Source organism: Dendrobates tinctorius, unplaced genomic scaffold, assembly GCF_039654945.1.
Source record: "Dendrobates tinctorius isolate UK_male_01 unplaced genomic scaffold, ASM3965494v1 ptg000128l, whole genome shotgun sequence".
Classification (NCBI taxonomy): domain Eukaryota; kingdom Metazoa; phylum Chordata; class Amphibia; order Anura; family Dendrobatidae; genus Dendrobates; species Dendrobates tinctorius.
In genome coordinates this window covers 14,966,163-14,985,484 of record NW_027361796.1, presented here as the reverse complement: position 1 = coordinate 14,985,484, position 19,322 = coordinate 14,966,163, and the positions used below count along the sequence as shown (strand labels likewise).

Sequence of the window (19,322 nt, the reverse complement as noted above, 5' to 3'; positions counted from 1 at the left end):
CCAGACTAAGCTCCTCCCTGAGGCGTCTCCTTAAGGAATCCGCGCCAGATTAAGCTCCTCCCTGAGACATCTCCTGAAGGAATCCGCGCCAGACTAAGCTCCTCCCTGAGACGTCTCCTGAAGGAATCCGCGCCAGACTAAGCTCCTCCCTGAGGCGTCTCCTGAAGGAATCCGCGCCAGACTAAGCTCCTCCCTGAGGTACCTCCTGAAGGAATCCGCGCCAGATTAAGCTCCTCCCTGAGGCGTCTCCTGAAGGAATCCGCGCCAGACTAAGATCCTCCCTGAGGTACCTCCTGAAGGAATCCGCGCCAGACTAAGCTCCTCCCTGAGGCGTCTACTGAAGGAATCCGCGCCAGACTAAGCTCCTCCCTGAGGTACCTCCTGAAGGAATCCGCGCCAGATTAAGTTCCTCCCTGAGACGTCTCCTGAAGGAATCCGCGCCAGACTAAGCTCCTCCCTGAGGCGTCTCCTGAAGGAATCCGCGCCAGATTAAGCTCCTCCCTGAGACGTCTCCTGAAGGAATCCGCGCCAGACTAAGCTCCTCCCTGAGGCGTCTCCTGAAGGAATCCGCGCCAGACTAAGCTCCTCCCTGAGGTACTTCCTGAAGGAATCCGCGCCAGACTAAGCTCCTCCCTGAGGTACTTCCTGAAGGAATCCGCGCCAGACTAAGCTCCTCCCTGAGGTACTTCCTGAAGGAATCCGCGCCAGACTAAGCTCCTCCCTGAGGTACTTCCTGAAGGAATCCGCGCCAGACTAAGCTCCTCCCTGAGGCGTCTCCTGAAGGAATCCGCGCCAGATTAAGCTCCTCCCTGAGGTACCTCCTGAAGGAATCCGCGCCAGACTAAGCTCCTCCCTGAGGTACCTCCTGAAGGAATCCGCGCCAGATTAAGTTCCTCCCTGAGACGTCTCCTGAAGGAATCCGCGCCAGACTAAGCTCCTCCCTGAGGCGTCTCCTGAAGGAATCCGCGCCAGATTAAGCTCCTCCCTGAGGCGTCTCCTGAAGGAATCCGCGCCAGACTAAGCTCCTCCCTGAGGCGCTTCCTTAAGGAATCCGCGCTAGACTAAGCTCCTCCCTGAGGTACCTCCTGAAGGAATCCGCGCCAGACTAAGCTCCTCCCTGAGGCGTCTCCTGAAGGAATCCGCGCCAGACTAAGCTCCTCCCTGAGGTACCTCCTGAAGGAATCCGCGCCAGATTAAGCTCCTCCCTGAGGCGTCTCCTGAAGGAATCCGCGCCAGATTAAGCTCCTCCCTGAGGCGTCTCCTGAAGGAATACGCGCCAGACTAAGCTCCTCCCTGAGGCGTCTCCTGAAGGAATCCGCGCCAGACTAAGCTCCTCCCTGAGGCGTCTCCTGAAGGAATCCGCGCCAGACTAAGCTCCTCCCTGAGGTACCTCCTGAAGGAATCCGCGCCAGACTAAGCTCCTCCCTGAGGCGTCTCCTGAAGGAATCCGCGCCAGATTAAGCTCCTCCCTGAGGTGGCTGTGTCGGCTGGCGGTACTGCCAGTGTACATTCTATACTGTGATGTACAGAGAGCTGGCGGCCTCCTAACCCTGATGTGGTTACAAGAAGTGACATATGATGGGACAAGTGCAGAAATAATGGCGTGCTGTCATTGCTGAGCACAATGCTATTTTTGCTGTGGGGCTTTCTCAGGCCGAGCATCTCCTGAGGGGGTTTCCATTAGTAAACGTCACTTTTGAACCTCCCTGTGTGCACGTTCCCTACACCGTGGAGCGGCGCTTTATTAGGGCACCTCAGAGCCCGCGGACGGTGGGTGCCGCCAGTACAGAGAACTAGCCCCTTCTCCCGGAATCGGCACTCTCCTTCCCAGTTCCCACAAGTTCCTCGGCCAGTACAGCACATTAACCCCTCCGCCACCAGACCCCAGCACCAAGCCGTGCACTGAATAGGAAGACAGAGAAGTCACATGATCGGCCTTGCCGCACGTGACGCCTACGTCGGCATTCCTGCCAGTAGCAGCTCCATTCTAGACACAGCCGTTCTAGACACCGGGGAGACGGCAGGCAGCGCAGGAGAAGAGCGCCCTTCACCCCCGGCCTCTCTTGTGCCCAGCGTCCCCTGGCAGCAGCACCATGGCAGCCTGTGACAGGCGCAGCAGATGGGACTCGTCTTCCCCTTAGAAGGCACTGCCGTTGTGGTCAGACGCGGCTGTGTGCACTGCGGTCCTCGTCTCCGCCTCGGCTCTCTCACTTTTTATTATTTGCAGTGTGTTTTCCTTCTCCCCTCCGTTCCTTCTCTTCACCCCACACCGTGCCCTGTAGGAGCTCCTCATCTCTGCCACAGGAGGCCATCACAGAAGAGGTCCCCTGCGGGCGCACCACCATTGCCACACCATGGGCTGTTGTGGGAGCACGCAGGTGAGCCGCCCTCATCCCACCCATGCTGCCAGTCCTGTCCCTGTGCCCTCCTCCTGGCTACAGTGCTGGCCACAGGCACACAGATATGGCTACTGCCGAGCAAACTAATCCTGCATCCAGCCAGTTTCCCAGTACAGTCCTGATGTATACTGGTCCTGACTGGTGCCATTGGTAGTGTCTGGTGGTCCTGATTGTATACTGGTCCTGACTGGTGCCATTGGTAGGGTCTGGTGGTCCTGATTGTATACTGGTCCTGACTGGTGCCATTGGTAGGGTCCGGTGGTCCCAATTGTATACTGGTCCTGACTGGTGCCATTGGTAGTGTCTGGTGGTCCTGATTGTGTACTGGTCCTGACTGGTGCCATTGGTAGTGTCTGGTGGTCCTGATTGTATACTGGTCCTGACTGGTGCCATTGGTAGGGTCCGGTGGTCCCGATTGTATACTGGTCCTGACTGGTGCCATTGGTAGGGTCCGGTGGTCCCGATTGTATACTGGTCCTTACTGGTGCCATTGGTAGTGTCTGGTGGTCCTGATTGTATACTGGTCCTGACTGGTGCCATTGGTAGTGTCCAGTGGTCCTGATTGTATACTGGTCCTGACTGGTGCCATTGGTAGTGCCTGGTGGTCCTGATTGTATACTGGTCCTGACTGGTGCCATTGGTAGTGCCAGGTGGTCCTGATTGTATACAGGTCCTGACTGGTGCCATTGGTAGTGTCCGGTGGTCCTGATTGTATACTGGTCCTGACTGGTGCCATTGGTAGTGTCCGGTGGTCCTGATTGTATACTGGTCCTGACTGGTGCCATTGGTAGTGCCTGGTGGTCCTGATTGTATACTGGTCCTGACTGGTGCCATTGGTAGTGCCTGGTGGTCCTGATTGTGTACTGGTTATTGTCCAGTGTGCCTGTCCCCATTGATGATAATTGTATACTTGTCCTTACCAGTGCTATTGATGGTGTGCTATTGTATACTGGTTCTGACCCAGTCAGATGGTTCTGATTGTATACTGGTTCTGACCAGTGCTATTGGTGGTGTCAGATGGTTCTGATTGTATACTGGTTCTGACCAGTGCTATTGGTGGTGTCAGATGGTTCTGATTGTATACTGGTTCTGACCAGTGCTATTGGTGGTGTCAGATGGTTCTGATTGTATACTGGTTCTGACCAGTGCTATTGGTGGTGTCAGATGGTTCTGATTGTATACTGGTTCTGACCCGTTCCATTTGTGGTATCAGATGGTCCTGATTGTATACTGGTTCTGACCAGTGCTATTGGTGGTGTCAGATGGTTCTGATTGTATACTGGTTCTGACCAGTGCTATTGGTGGTGTCAGATGGTCCTGATTGTATACTGGTTCTGACCCGTTCCATTTGTGGTATCAGATGGTCCTGATTGTATACTGGTTCTGACCAGTGCCTTTGGTGTCTGGTGGTCCTGTTTTTATAGAGATGTGACAGGTGGATGATTTCTATTCAGACGTTTGTGTCTTTGCTCACGCTGAGCTGTGTATTAGTGCCATAAATAATTCCAGATCTTTCTATAGGGACCGAATCTATGAAAACCCATTCCTTTTAAACAATAAACTGTAACCGTTTATATGAGTGAAGCCTTATAAGATAGGGACAGATTGGTATTGTGCCACCCAGACAGCTCCAGCTGACTCACTGTGGGACACCTGGAAACATGCCACTTGTACTAGTGTGGCGGAAACTGCTTGTGCCATATTTATCATGTTTCTGTAAACATGCAGGTTATTTTTTGTTGGTGGGGTGGGGAGCGCTGTGCCTAATGTAACTGCACAATGTCATGTTTGTGGCACAGCTGCAGCAGTTTCTGTTACATGCACTTCTGGGTAGGGTGAGCTTGTGCCCTGGTTCTAGCAGAATGATGCCAGCCTTACACTCTGGCTGGATGTAAGTTGGTGTCATCAGGTTTCTTGATGTACTGGGTAGATAAAGGAATCTGTATCCTCTACATGCTAAGTCTTGCTGGCACATACCGATGACTCCTGCCCTACAGGAACTAATTGATGCTCTGTGAAAGTTTTAACAACTACAAAATTAAAGTTTCTGCCCTGTAATGGTTTACCAGATATGTAACCTTCATATTTCTGGTATCAGAATCTGCTGTACCCACGTTGGTGGCTGCAATGCCAGGCTGCATTGTGCCATGTAGAGATGTACTGCTGGCTGAGCACTGGGTTGCAGTTGCCGCTCTATCTGGCTAGTTTATACCTCTGTCTGGTGTGTGGATAGCGATCATCTACTGTATGTCAGGATCAGCTGACGCGCTTCTAGTGCTTCTGACTGTAAGGTCCGCCGCTCTGAAATCCAGGTCATGTAGGATTTATTGTAAGCCTGCTGAGCATTCCCATCCAGTGCTGTCAGACAGAATCCAGTGACACATCCCGTCTCCTGTGGGATTTACCTTGCACATAGTGCTGGTCTGGCTGTCTGGAGCTCCCAGGTAGAGGATTGCAGGGCATCTGTCAGTACCCACCTGTCACCAGGAGAGATGGATCACCACTCTAGATAGTGAAAATGCCACTTTAGCGCTGAGCTGCTGTCATCATTGTCTCAAATGTTTTTCATGGTGTCCTCCTTCTCTCTTGTGTCTCTTACATTGGGGCACTGTGTGTATGCCCTGTGATATTTGTGATGCAGTTTTGCTGTGGAGCCTTAAAAATGTTTTCATGTATAGAAATGTTTTCTCAGTGTCTCATCTGCTTATAATAACATCATAGTAGGGTCATTGCGCAAATATTAATGAATCCTGATGTTCTCACTGACTAATCTATTGTGTCTGACATGTTTCAACTGGGTTCCCGATTTTTTTACTAAAATATAAATGTGTGAGTTCTCAGTCGTTGATACGTTTTAATGACTGAGAAGATGGCAACAAATGACAGCTTTCAAGATTTCTCAGCTCAGTAGAGTCTGGAGTCACATTTATACACAACGGTACACTGGAATAATGCAGTAATAATATAAGTGACAAGGAGCAGAACTATCAATATGGGAAGGGGAGAAGCAGTTGTGGTAGTTAATATTGGTGCAGTTCATAGATTAGCACTGTGAAAGTTTTATTGTCCTCTTATTGAGGTCTGGTCCAGGGTTATGATGCACCTCCACAGGTCTGAGGAGCCTGTTTCTTGACTAGAAAGACATAAATCCATGTGACACATTCATTCTTTCTCTTAAGTGTGTCAGAGGTCATCCATCATAAGTTTGTACTCCCAGACTCTTCTGTCTCTATGGGATGTAAAGTTACCTTTCAATTTGTATAAAAAAAATTCAGGCAAACATGAAATCACTTCAGTTGGGAATTGGAATACATGTACGCTAAAATTTAGCAACTTGTTACAAAGTCACAATTGATGAATTAACTGAAAACAGCTGGAAATAGTAATATAGTCACACTTGTATCAGATGTATGAGTTACATTTTTTTCTACATTATCCATCAAAAACAGGTTACACTTTCCTTTACAGTTAAAAAGTCCTACACTTCTCAATACCACATTGGGAGGAGAGTAGAAAAGGTGACATCTAGTGTTGAGCATTCCGATACCGCAAGTATCGGGTATCGGCCGATACTTGCTGTATCGGAATTCCGATACCGACTTCCGATATTTTTTCAATATCGGAATTCGGCATCGGAATCGGAAGTTCAGTTGATTGACGGCCTGACGTCATCATGATGCGCGGTGTGTGCGCATCATGATGCGCCGTCATTTCGGGCCTTCCGGGGGTCTCTGCCGGCCTGCCGGGGGGCTGTGCCGGCCTGCCGGGGGGCTGTGTGGACTGCCCGGGGTCTGTACCGGCCTGCCGGGGGGCTGTGCCGGCCTGCCGGTGGTCTGTGCACCCTGTGGGGGTCTGTACCGGCCTGCCGGGGGGCTGTGCCGGCCTGCCGGGGGGCTGTGTGGACTGCCCGGGGTCTGTACCGGCCTGCCGGGGGGGGGGGGGCTGTGCCGGCCTGCCGGTGGTCTGTGCACCCTGTGGGGGTCTGTACCGGCCTGCCGGGGGGCTGTGCCGGCCTGCCGGGGGGCTGTGCTGATGTCCGGGGGTCTGTGCAAGCATCGTCCGATGGGACTACAAGTCCCATCGGGCGATGCCTGCTACCATGACAGTGATTGACACATTAGCCAATGATGGGACAGTAGTAGTCCCATCATCCGGCTAATGTGTTAAATGTTAAAAAAAAAAAAAAATACTACATACATACTACATGCATGCTACATACATACTACATGCATGCTACATACATACTACATGCATGCTACATACATACTACATATATACTACATACATACTACATACATACTGCATGCTACATACATACTACATACATACTACATGCATGCTACATACATACTACATATATACTACATACATACTACATACATGCTACATACATACTGCATGCTACATACATACTACATGCATGCTACATACATACTACATATATACTACATACATACTACATACATGCTACATACATACTGCATGCTACATACATACTACATGCATGCTACATACATACTACATATATACTACATGCATGCTACATACATACTACATGCTACATACATACTACATATATACTACATACATGCTACATACATGCTACATACATACTACATACATACTACATGCATGCTACATACATACTACATGCATGCTACATACATACTACATGCATGCTACATACTACATGCATGCTACATGCATGCTACATACATACTACATGCTACATACATACCACATATATACTACATACATACAATACATTCATACAATACATACATAGACATACAGTACATATAACATAGAGTAACATACTTACCAATACTTGTCACATTGTTCCCCGAAGCCATTGTCTTTTCCGGGATAAATATTAACATAACAAACCACAAAAATACTCACCCACGATCCGAAGCAGTCCACGAGTGTGTCCCACGACGATCTTGGGTAGAGAACTGCAGCATCAGATGATGCTGCCGTTCTCTACGGGCTGCAGGAATCCAATGACGGAAGGTAGGTATCCTTCCGCACTGTATTCCTCCGCCACTTAAAAAAAAAAAGTCCCTAGTCTCACTTTATGCCATTGCTGTGTGGGAAATTCCCACACAGCAATGGCATAAAGTGAGACTAGGGACTTTTTTTTTTTAAGTGGCGGAGGAATACAGTGCGGAAGGATACCTACCTTCCGTCATTGGATTCCTGCAGCCCGTAGAGAACGGCAGCATCATCTGATGCTGCAGTTCTCTACCCAAGATCGTCGTGGGACACACTCGTGGACTGCTTCGGATCGTGGGTGAGTATTTTTGTGGTTTGTTATGTTAATATTTATCCCGGAAAAGACAATGGCTTCGGGGAACAATGTGACAAGTATTGGTAAGTATGTTACTCTATGTTATATGTACTGTATGTCTATGTATGTATTGTATGAATGTATTGTATGTATGTAGTATATATGTGGTATGTATGTAGCATGTAGTATGTATGTAGCATGTAGTATGTATGTAGCATGCATGTAGTATGTATGTAGCATGCATGTAGTATATATGTAGTATGTAGCATGTAGTATGTATGTAGCATGCATGTAGCATGCATGTAGCATGCATGTAGTATGTATGTAGTATGTATGTAGTATGTAGCATGTATGTAGTATGTATGTGGTATGTATGTAGCATGTAGTATGTATGTAGTATGTATGTGGTATGTATGTGGTATGTATGTAGCATGTATGTAGCATGCATGTAGTATGTATGTAGCATGTATGTAGTATGTATGTAGTATATATGTAGTATGTATGTAGCATGCATGTAGTATGTATGTAGTATTTTTTTTTTTTTTTTACATTTAACACATTAGCCGGATGATGGGACTACTACTGTCCCATCATTGGCTAATGTGTCAATCACTGTCATGGTAGCAGGCATCGCCCGATGGGACTTGTAGTCCCATCGGACGATGCCTGCACAGACCCCCGGAGCCTGCACAGCCCCCCGGCAGGCCGGCACAGCCCCCCGGCAGGCCGGCACAGCCCCCCGGAGCCTGCACAGCCCCCCGGCAGGCCGGCACAGCCCCCCGGCAGGCCGGCACAGCCCCCCGGAGCCTGCACAGACCACCGGCAGGCCGGCACAGACCACCGGAGCCTGCACAGACCCCCTGGCAGGCCGGCACAGCCCCCCGAAAGGCCCGTACAGACCCCAGAGAGGCTGTACAAGGGCAGGAAAGGGTTTTTCTTATTCCGATACCGGAAGTCCCATAGACTTGAATGGGACTTCCGGTATCGGAATCGGAGATACCGATACTTTTTTTAAAGATCGGCCGATACCATCCGATACGATACTTTGAAGTATCGGACGGTATCGCTCAACTCTAGTGACATCTCATCTACTGATACTTGATGAGTTTGGTGTACTGATCTGCAGTTCTCAGGAGTAGAGATGAGAAAATTTGTTCAGATTTTGGCCCCGAATCTGATCTTGACATATTCGGGCCAAATGTTTCTCTTATGTTCGGTTTTGAACATATTCGGTAATTTATACTCCCATTGACTCTAATGATGTTCGGCTGTGTTCAACTGATATTGCAAAAACAGTATTCGAATCTGATCGTATTCAGAAGCAAATCCGGACAAATTCGCTCATCTCTATTCGGGAGCACTCAATGAATGGTGTGACGTAGAAGTGGTGTTCTGCTCAGTACACTGTTTACATCTGGCCGCTGTTGGCAGCTAATCGGTGAAGGGGTCTGATGTTGAAGATCTATCCTATGGCTAGCTTCATCGTCAATCTCATGGTAGAGGAGAACTTATTTAAGTCTCATTAGGGCAGTTTTATTAACACTAGTGCTTCTTATGAGTCTGGGATAAAAAAAAAAAGAAAGTCCACTGGAGGTAGATGAGCCAAGTTCAATAGGAGGCACATGCCTCATGGTGCACCTGAATCTGGAAACTGCTATAATAGACATCAATTTGATGACTATGTTAACAAGTTGGCCATGATCCTGCCATTAAGTGTGGCCAATTTTAGTATAGTCAAGGTGTGCGAGAAAAAAAGCCATGGACTGGGCGAGCGTTGCCAAGTAGATGACAAAGAGGGTCTAAGGTATGAATGTACTACACAGTCCCGACACCAGCGGGTCTGGGATTCAGCGGACGCAGCTACAGCCCACTGACATAGTGCACAATGCTGCTGCTTGTATGAGAGTAACTATCTACACAGCGTGAGTAGTAACGTATGAATGACAAAAGGTGCAAAATAACATAGCATTGTGAAACATTTATACCCCGGAAAACTGAAGTGAATTTATGCAACTCCTTCCCCAAATCTGTTAAAGTGAAGATGACCACTTCACAGGCTTCTAAAGAAAATCGTATTAGTGGGAAACCCTCTTTAAAAGGTCGTCTAGGCAAAAGGAGTTAGTTACCTTTTGGGGTTGGGTTCTGCAAGAATAAAATAAATCCTAAGTGCCTGCTGTCACCCTTCTGAGTCAGAGGAGGGCTGTGGGTTACCACCTGGCATGCGTTCGCACAGTAAGCAAGGACCTCTGTGACTTATGAAAGGCTGCAACAATGAGGTGGCTGGAATCGCGCATCAGAGAAAAACTGATCATCATCGGATCTAAGTCACCTGACTGCTGCCGCCATCCACTAGTCACTGAGGTCCTCCAGCTTGTTGTCTGGCCCTGTCATCGCTTCCTGTGTCGGCACATGCCATGTGGTGGCCTGCGCTGGATCAAGGAGGATAACCGCAGGCGAGTATGTACTAGGCTCTCGCAAGCTGCAGGAAGAATTTTATCATTTTCACTATGTAAGAAAACTGCTGATTTGTACGAGGGGAAAAACAGCTCAGACTGCCATAATGATGAAATGTTTAAGCGTGGGCTTTTGGTATTTTTTTTTTCTTCAGAGCTAAAACTTTGCAGCCTAAGGCCTCGTTCACACACTCAGTATTTGGACAGTATTTTAGATTAGTATCTGTAAGCCAAAACCAGGAGAGGAACAATCAGAGGAAGAGTATAATAGAAACCCGTCACCACTTCTGGATTTATCACCCACTTCTAGGCTTGGCTTACAGATACTGCGGTAAAAAACTGACCAAATACTGACCATGTGACTGTAGCCTAATGGTTTTTATCAACCTGCTACTTGCTATAAGCATGTATTATTTTTATAAGTGTCTTTCTTCATCAAATGGAGTGAACCGCTGGATTTTTCAAGCACTATTTATGCTAGTCTAATATTTAATGGAGAATCCATTGGTCTCTCCGTTTAAAGCCTGAAATGGGTCTTGCTTTTGTCACAGGTATTTGCTATGGGTGTTTTCCTGTAAGTACGTGTAAAAGGGTGGAGTGCTAGTGCCATGGGACAACAAACGTGATGTTGTAATCTATTTTTATCTCGACTCACAACTCTCAAAATAATAGTTCAGTAATATAGATCTGTAGTGGTCTGATTCCAGGCGTCTCCTCCGATCAGATATGATCACTCCTGGCAGCTAGATGTAAAAGTTGTACTGAGCGCAACACCACGCTGTTCAATGTACACTGCCTGGGCCCGGCAGAGCGCTGCTGAGGTGCTGGTTGAAGGGTAGTTCCCATTGTAGTATATTGTTCTCTAGCAATAGGGTCCATGATGAGGAGGATTATGTATTGATCTGTGGGTGTCTTGCCACTACGACCTACCCAGCAATGCTCAGAAATGGGCACTGATTCCTGGGTTCTAGAGCCTCATTTTAGGGATTGCTGGGAGTTCCAGCAGGCAGATCCCAAGTGATTAGTTGTCCCCCATTTTGTGAATAGAGGATAATATACTATTTTGGGAATAGCCCTTAAAGATACTCGATGAGTATCTAATTTCTGGAAATCCTTTTGTTGACATGCTGAAGAATGATTGCTGTTGCAGTGATAGGCTTACTTCTTCGCCTCCATTCTTATACGGCAGCAGGGTACGTGGGTGTGATAAGTGATCGTTTCTGGGACTTTATAGCAGGACCACAATACTATTCGCAACTGCAGTGGTTACAAAAAGTAATGGGACAGTACATAGGACAAGCAGTCAGTTTCTTACTGATGGGCCGTAACTTGGGTTATGGATTATATCTAAGCATTATATGAGCAATCACGAGGTTGCATCGTGAAGTCTCCAATAAGGCTGAAAAAAAATTAAATAAAATTTATTTTAAAAAATTAAAAATTTCACAACAAGAATAAAATGCATAAACACATTTTTCCAATAAAAAAATAGTTTTACAGTTGTGGCCAAAAGTATTGACACCCCCGCAATTCTGTCAGATAATACTCAGTTTCTTCCTGAAAATGATTGCAAACACAAATTCTTTGGTATTATTATCTTCATTTAATTTGTCTTAAATGAAAAAACACAAAAAGAATTGTCCTAAAGCCAAATTGGATATAATTCCACACCAAACATAAAAAAGAGGGTGGACAAAAGTATTGGCACTGTTCGAAAAATCATGTGATGCTTCTCTAATTTGTGTAATTAACAGCACCTGTAACTTACCTGTGGAACCTAACAGGTGTTGGCAATAACTAAATCACACTTGCAGCCAGTTGACATGGATTAAAGTTGACTCATCCTCTGTCCTGTGTCCTTGTGTGTACCACATTGAGCATGAGCATGGAGAAAAGAAAGAAGACCAAAGAACTGTCTGAGGACTTGAGAAACCAAATTGTGAGGAAGCATCAGCAATCTCAAGGCTACAAGTCCATCTCCAAACACCTGAATGTTCCTGTGTCTACCGTGCGCAGTGTCATCAAGAAGTTTAAAGCCCATGGCACTGTGGCTAACCTCCCTAGATGTGGACGGAAAAGAAAAATTGACAAGAGATTTCAACCCAAGATTGTGCGGATGTTGGATAAAGAACCTCGACTAACATCCAAACAAGTTCAAGCTGCCCTGCAGTCCGAGGGTACAACAGTGTCAACCCGTACTATCCGTCGGCATCTGAATGAAAAGGGACTGTATGGTAGGAGACCCAGGAAGACCCCACTTCTTACCCCGAGACATAAAAAAGCCAGGCTGGAGTTTGCCAAAACTTACCTGAAAAAGCCTAAAACGTTTTGGAAGAATGTTCTCTGGTCAGATGAGACAAAAGTAGAGCTTTTTGGGCAAAGGCATCAACATAGCGTTTACAGGAGAAAAAAAGAGGCATTCAAAGAAAAGAACACGGTCCCTACAGTCAAACATGGCGGAGGTTCCCTGATGTTTTGGGGTTGCTTTGCTGCCTCTGGCACTGGACTGCTTGACCGTGTGCATGGCAGTATGAAGTCTGAAGACTACCAACAAATTTTGCACCATAATGTGGGGCCCAGTGTGAGAAAGCTGGGTCTCCCTCAGAGGTCATGGGTCTTCCAGCAGTACAATAACCCAAAACACACTTCAAAAAGCACTAGAAAATGGTTTGAGAGAAAGCACTGGAGACTTCTAAGGTGGCCAGCAATGAGTCCAGACCTGAATCCCATAGAACACCTGTGGAGAGATCTAAAAATGGCAGTTTGGAGAAGGCACCCTTCAAATATCAGGGACCTGGAGCAGTTTGCAAAAGAAGAATGGTCTAAAATTCCAGGAGAGCATTGTAAGAAACTCATTGATGGTTACCAGAAGCGGTTGGTCGCAGTTATTTTGGCTAAAGGTTGTGCAACCAAGTATTAGGCTGAGGGTGCTAATACTTTTGTCTGGCCCATTTTTGGAGTTTTGTGTGAAATGATCAATGTTTTGCTTTTTGCTTCATTCTCTTTTGTGTTTTTTCATTTAAGACAAATTAAATGAAGATAATACCAAAGAATTTGTGTTTGCAATCATTTTCAGGAAGAAATTGAGTATTATCTGACAGAATTGCAGGGGTGTCAATACTTTTGGCCACAACTGTATTTTTCAAAACTTAACAAAACCCCTGCTATTGCTATATTTGTATTCTCTTGGCCCAATAGGTCCTTAAAAGGAGGTTTTGAAGGATTAATAATTATTGTATATTTTTTGTGGAAAAAGAGCAACTAACTTTACTTACTCCTGCCCTAGTTCTGTCTCTGGTGACATTATGTTACCGCTGGGTCATCCATTTCGTACTGTCTACATCACCACTAAGCCAGTTGATTGACTGGAGAAGTGCACTGGTCCTGCAGTAAGTAGCTGGATGCCCAGTGATCCAGGAGGAAGACTGACTTAATCTGTTTCACTGTTCTAACATGTATGGAAGGATGCCCCAGCTTGTGGGTGACATAGAAGACCTGTTGCAGGCAGTCAGTGTAAAAGCACGCGTTGTGCAGATGTGGTCTACCGAAGTGTAGCCAGCGGTGACATATGGTTGTCTTCAGAGCAGGCGCCGTATATGCACGCCGGTTCCCGAGTATTACTGCTCCTGGATAAATCTCATCATTCTGTCACTGGAAGCCGCCATGGCAGGTCATTATTTTCACAGTGGTTTAACATTTACAAGAGGACTGTGAATTTATTGAAGTTTATGCTTCTCATTGATTTCCGCTGTCTTAAGGAAATCTCTAAAGGAAATAAATGCTTCAGCGCGGCTTCTTGGCATATCGCTCTGCTTATTTTCTTGTAATTTTATCTGCCGTGAATGGAGAGCATGATACGGAGTTGCCTCATGTACCAGACGGCTAACAATATTTGGTATTAATAAATTCCGCATGAAGAAAATCAAAACCGGTTTTCTTTTCATGTTCTATAACTTGCTATTCACCATTTTGGATTACACAGTTTCTCCTAATCAACACTTTGCCAACACTATAGGTGCTGGAACGTTCCTTCTCTCACTTTCCGGTATGCATTGCTCTTGCCTAAAGGAGAATTTTTGGGGTAAGACAATATTTTAAGTGATTTACAGCTTGCTTGTTTCAGACATTATCAAGACATGAAGTGACGGCAGATATGCTGCGATCAGTTTAGAACATGGGAAATCTGCTTTACGTTTCAGTTCAATGTACACTAGTTCTCCACGAGTCCTACCTTACCGAACAGGTTTTTTTCACAGTTTGCTCCAAAGTTCTGATTCTGGCTCGGTGACAAGGTATTTGGCGGAGCTCAGCCATAGGCGAACCACGATCTCCTTATAAACGGTAATACTGTATTATACTCCAGTATATAGTACAGTGTAAGCAATCAAACGTATGCAGTTTCAAGTCCCTTAAGGGCTTAAGTGAAAAAAATTAAATATAAATGTTTAAATTATGCTAATTTTCCCTCTTGAAAGATAAATGTAAAAAAAAAAAAATTGCAATTGACGCATCCAATCTATAAAAATTCACAATTATTTAAACCCTACAATAAACATTGAAAAAAAAAATTGGAATGCCAGATCTGCCATTTGTTTGCACTTCTTTGCTCCAAAAAAATTGCAATCAAAATCTAATTTGTATACCTTATTAGTGTCAATATAAAATGTCAACTCACGGCACAATTGTTTTTTTTGTCCAAAAAAAATTTAAAAAATTGATAGCTGACATCATATATTGAACTGGAGAATCATGTTGCCGGGTAATTTTTAGAGCAGAAAGAACTCCATAAAAACAGAGCCCAAAAGAAAACGGTGGCGGGATTGTTTTTTTTTTTTTTTTTTTCTCCCCTCCCCACAATTTCACCACATTGGAATTTTTCTCTCTCCCCATTTTCCAATTCCTCCCTCAGAAGACATCCCTCGATTGATTTTTTTTTTTTTTATACCCATATTCACGCTTGACCCTAGCCTTAATAGATTTAGAAATGCTGAGAAAACTCTGGAAAGAGGCTAAAATGAGGCAGATCTTTTATTTTTTTTTCAGTCACTAGCCATAGATTATGCGGTACTCCCCCATGACTGCCTAAGACCTTGTTTAGACTAGTAATGGAGAATCAATGGTGCATTTTGTGTTCTGGTTATGCATATCACATAATGGGCTATGCTGTATGGTGTATAAAAGATGGGATCCACAGCTGACGCACATACAAGCAATGCAGCCTCGGTACGTTTCTTTGTCGTGATGACAGTAAACCTGCAACGTTTTTGCTGTGATTATCAAAATCAATTTATTTTTTTTTTGCCTCAATTGCAGCATAAAAGCTGCAGTGATTTAACTCTCAGCCTTATGGCAAGCTCACACCAGTATATGAGTCAGATGAGTGCTATCTGATTATTTATTTGCTTGCATGTGGACCAATATTATTCAATGGGGCAGTGCTGGTGACCAATTTTTTTTTCTTCACTTTAAAATTAGATGCCTCTCGCCCATTCAAGTCAATGGGTGCGTAGAACACATTGTACTGCACTCGGATGACAGCTGAATGCAGTCTGATTTCCACAGACTCACACAATGGAGAAGATGGAGAAATTTCGTTTTCCATCTTCTCACTGTGCTGACTCCTTTTCGAGAGAATTGGATCACACTTGGCTCAATCTCTGATCAGAGTGCCATTTGCATAGTAAGCACAATTCTCTCGGGCATGTGGAAAGTGGTCATGCTATATATTGTGTATGGCCAGCATTACAGCTGTGATGGCAGTCATCAGCCGTCACCCAGCATGTAAATAATCTCGGTATCAGTAGCTCCATAGTATCGGTCAGAGTGAAGCTCTGGATTTGTTCTTGATTGTGATCTGATCTAGATGTATCAGTAAAGCCCCTGTCACACACAGCGAGATCGCTAGCAAGATCACTGCTGAGTCACAAGTTTTGTGACGCAACAGCGATCTCACCAGCGATATCGCTGTGTGTGATACTTACCAGCGACCAGCCCCCCTGCCGGGTATTGCTGATCATGCTCGAATGCCCTGGACCTTTTTTTGATCGTTGGTCTCCCGCTGGCCAGCACGCATCGCTGTGTGTGTCAGGCGGGAGACCAGCGATCAGCGAGCTGGACACTGGTTTCCAATGTAAACCGCGGGTAACTAAGGGCGCACGTCACTTAGTTACCCGCTGTGTACCTTAGATACCAGCGTGCTGGTGCAGGGAGCTGGTAACCAAGGTAAACAGCGGGTTTCTAAGCGCGGTGCTTAGAAACCCGCTGTTTACCTTGGTTACCAGCTCCCTGCACCAGCGCGCTGGTAACTAAGGTACACAGTGGGTAACAAAGCGACGTGCGTCGCTTGTTACCCGCATCGTCGCTGTCCTGATCACTGCTGAGATCTGCCTGTTTGGCAGCTCACCAGCGATCATGTAGCCACACACCAGCGATCCTGACAAGGTCATATCGTCGGGATCGCTGGTGCGTTCGCTCTGTGTGATGGGGCCCTAAGAATAACAAAATGTCCAGGGGATTGGTGGCTACAGATGTTTGTTTTTTTGTAGTCCTGTACAAAGAAATATTGCTTGTTGTGTTCGAAAATATTCTCTTTGAGCCTCATTCAGAAAAGTTTTCAGAGTATGTGCCAGTAGAACCAACCAGATCACCTTTTCCAAAGTGCGCTGGGAAGGTAAAAAGTCTGTCACTCCGAGCATCACACATCCAGTTTCTGTTATTACTTTTCTGTATGATGCCCATTGCACCTCCACCATCGCCCACTACGTGCGTACTCGGAAGTATTTACTACTGTCGTCCTTGTCTGCCTTTGTAACTCAAAATGACCACCCTGAAACCTTTTCTTCCCCTGTGATAATAAAATCAGAGCCAATAAAGCAAATGGCTCCTTTTCCTTGATGGTTTGAGCTTAGAAGCCATAATTGAACCCAAATGAGTCCATTAGTAGCCTGATTATTGACTGTAGCCTTTATTTCATTCCGTGGTGTTGACAATGGTTATCTGTCAGTGGCATTGATGAGTTTTACAAGGTGCAATGTTCATACTTTTTAACAGGCTAAAAAAATTCAATAATCTGGTGTTCAGAAGATGTTTCACGTGATTAATATAGGTGCTTTACAAAACGTATAGCTTTCTAACGTGATCTGTTTGATATGATGACCCATTGATATATTTGTTTTACTTGGACTAGAAAATAGATGTACAGAGAAATATAAGTTTGACCAGTAGTAGTTTTAGGGTATGTGCACACGTTGCAGATTTGGCCCTGTGGATCCGCAGCAGTTTTCCATGCGGTGTACAGTACCATGTAATAATAAACTTTATTTTTATATAGCACTAACATTCCGCAGCGCTTTACAGTTTGCACACATTATCATCACTGTACCCGATGGGCTCACAATCTAAATTCCCTATTAGCAAAATCTGCGTGGAAAAATCCACAACGTGTGCACATACCCTTAAATCTTAAGGCCCCGTCACACTAAGCGAGATCGCTAGCGATATCGCTAAAGCGTCACCGATTTTGTGATGCAGCAGCGATATTGCTAGCGATATCGCTATGTCTGATACTTACCTCCGACCGGCTCCCCCGCTGGTTATCACTGATTGCGCGAGATCGTCCTGGGCCGTTTGTCGTCGGCCGCTTCCGGCGAGCGACACGTGGACGCGGGCGGGAGGACATCATCATCACCGCGTGTGACAGGTAAGTAACGACCCCCGACCGCTGCTGCATCGCTGGTGAGATCTGCCTGTTTGGCAGCTCACTAGCGACCATTTAGCGATGCACTAGTGATCCTGACCGGGTCGTATCGTGGTCGGGATCGCTGGTGCATCGCTAAATGTGACGGTACCCTTAGGCCATGTTTGCACATATTATGGTTGCAAATCCCTGACAGCTCACTGTTCTCTTAGGTTCTAAATAACTCTCCTGCCACTACTGCCTTGTGAGCAGCGTCTCCCTCGCTTACTGTCTCCTTTTAGTTAGATTACCCAAGCACGCAGGATCATCTATCCCAATATATTATTCTTGTTTCTTACTCAGCCATGTTTTTGTCCTTATGTATTAGTACAGAAGTATATACTGTAAAGCCTGTTTTCGCATGTACAGTGCCCATGAATATAGGGCACGTTAGAATAACTTATGGTTGAGTTATCCACCTTCTGAGGACAATTTTTTTTTTTTTCTTAACTGCATATATTTTTTTTACTAGAAATAATTTTTGAAATTGGGTTGCATGAAAAAATTTGCACAGTTCGCCTTCTTATAACCTCTGAAAAATGGGTTAACTGGTTATTCATCAGTGAACTCATTCTGACAATCCAATGAGAAAGATTCAATGTTTCTAACTCCTCACTTTAAGCTGATTTATGGACACAGATCAAAGTTGAATTCACAGGGAAACACCCTGTAAAAGCCAAAGGATGCGTGTTTTTTTTGTTTTGTTTTGTTTTGTTTTTTTTTTGCTGAAACTAAATTGTAAAAATAGTTTTTAGCCCCAAATCTCGAATATAAATATTTTGTGGGGCTCTGTGCCATGCATTTATTAATGCTACACGTTGAGAATGTGACACCTGTTCCCAGAGGGCAAACATTCTAGTAGCCGCATTAGGCTACATATTTAGCATCTCAGCGTCACGTCCACATTGCACTTACCGGTCGCAGGTCTCCCGAACTCAGCAGCCATCATAGGGATGTATTCGGCTGACAAGCTTGGGTCAGGAGATCTGCGGCCAGCCCGTGCACCAGACCACGAACCACAGATGTGTGAATCCAGCCTCGTAGCATTCTAGCAAGGTCCTCTGTATGTTTACAATGATTTTCTGAGAAAGTTCTGAAGATTGTGTTTTTTGTTCTAGAATTCTAAGCGGGACTGGAGGCCGCTGGAGGAGCACAGTTGTACTGACATTCCCTGGCTGCTGCTGTTTATCCTGTTCTGTATCGGGATGGTGAGTAGCTCACTGCCGATTCCTCTGTCTCGTCTGTTTTCCTCTATACATTCTTTATAATTGTCACTGGACATACTGCTGACACTTTTAGCATTTAGGTTTAACAGCTTCTACTAAACCTTCCTAAAATCAATTTATTTTTGTCCTGTTTCCTTCCCCGATTGTCCATTGCACGCAATTAGGTGACAAGGAAAGTCTGATGCATTGGGTACTTTAAATGAAACGCTTTGGGCAGAT

At 45.5% G+C, this 19,322-nt stretch overlaps 1 protein-coding gene across 1 annotated transcript in view; it reads left to right on the top strand.

The window, feature by feature from the left end:
* The first annotated feature begins 1,564 nt into the window (after positions 1–1,564).
* The window catches only part of SLC44A1 (solute carrier family 44 member 1), a 134,474-nt gene continuing 116,716 nt past the window's right edge, over positions 1,565–19,322 (top strand). The window contains exons 1-2 of the mRNA XM_073542684.1: positions 1,565–2,378; positions 18,996–19,085. Of these exons, the coding sequence (XP_073398785.1) occupies positions 2,355–2,378; positions 18,996–19,085 (114 nt within the window). The 5' untranslated portion in view covers positions 1,565–2,354. The remainder of the gene's footprint in view (positions 2,379–18,995; positions 19,086–19,322) is intronic.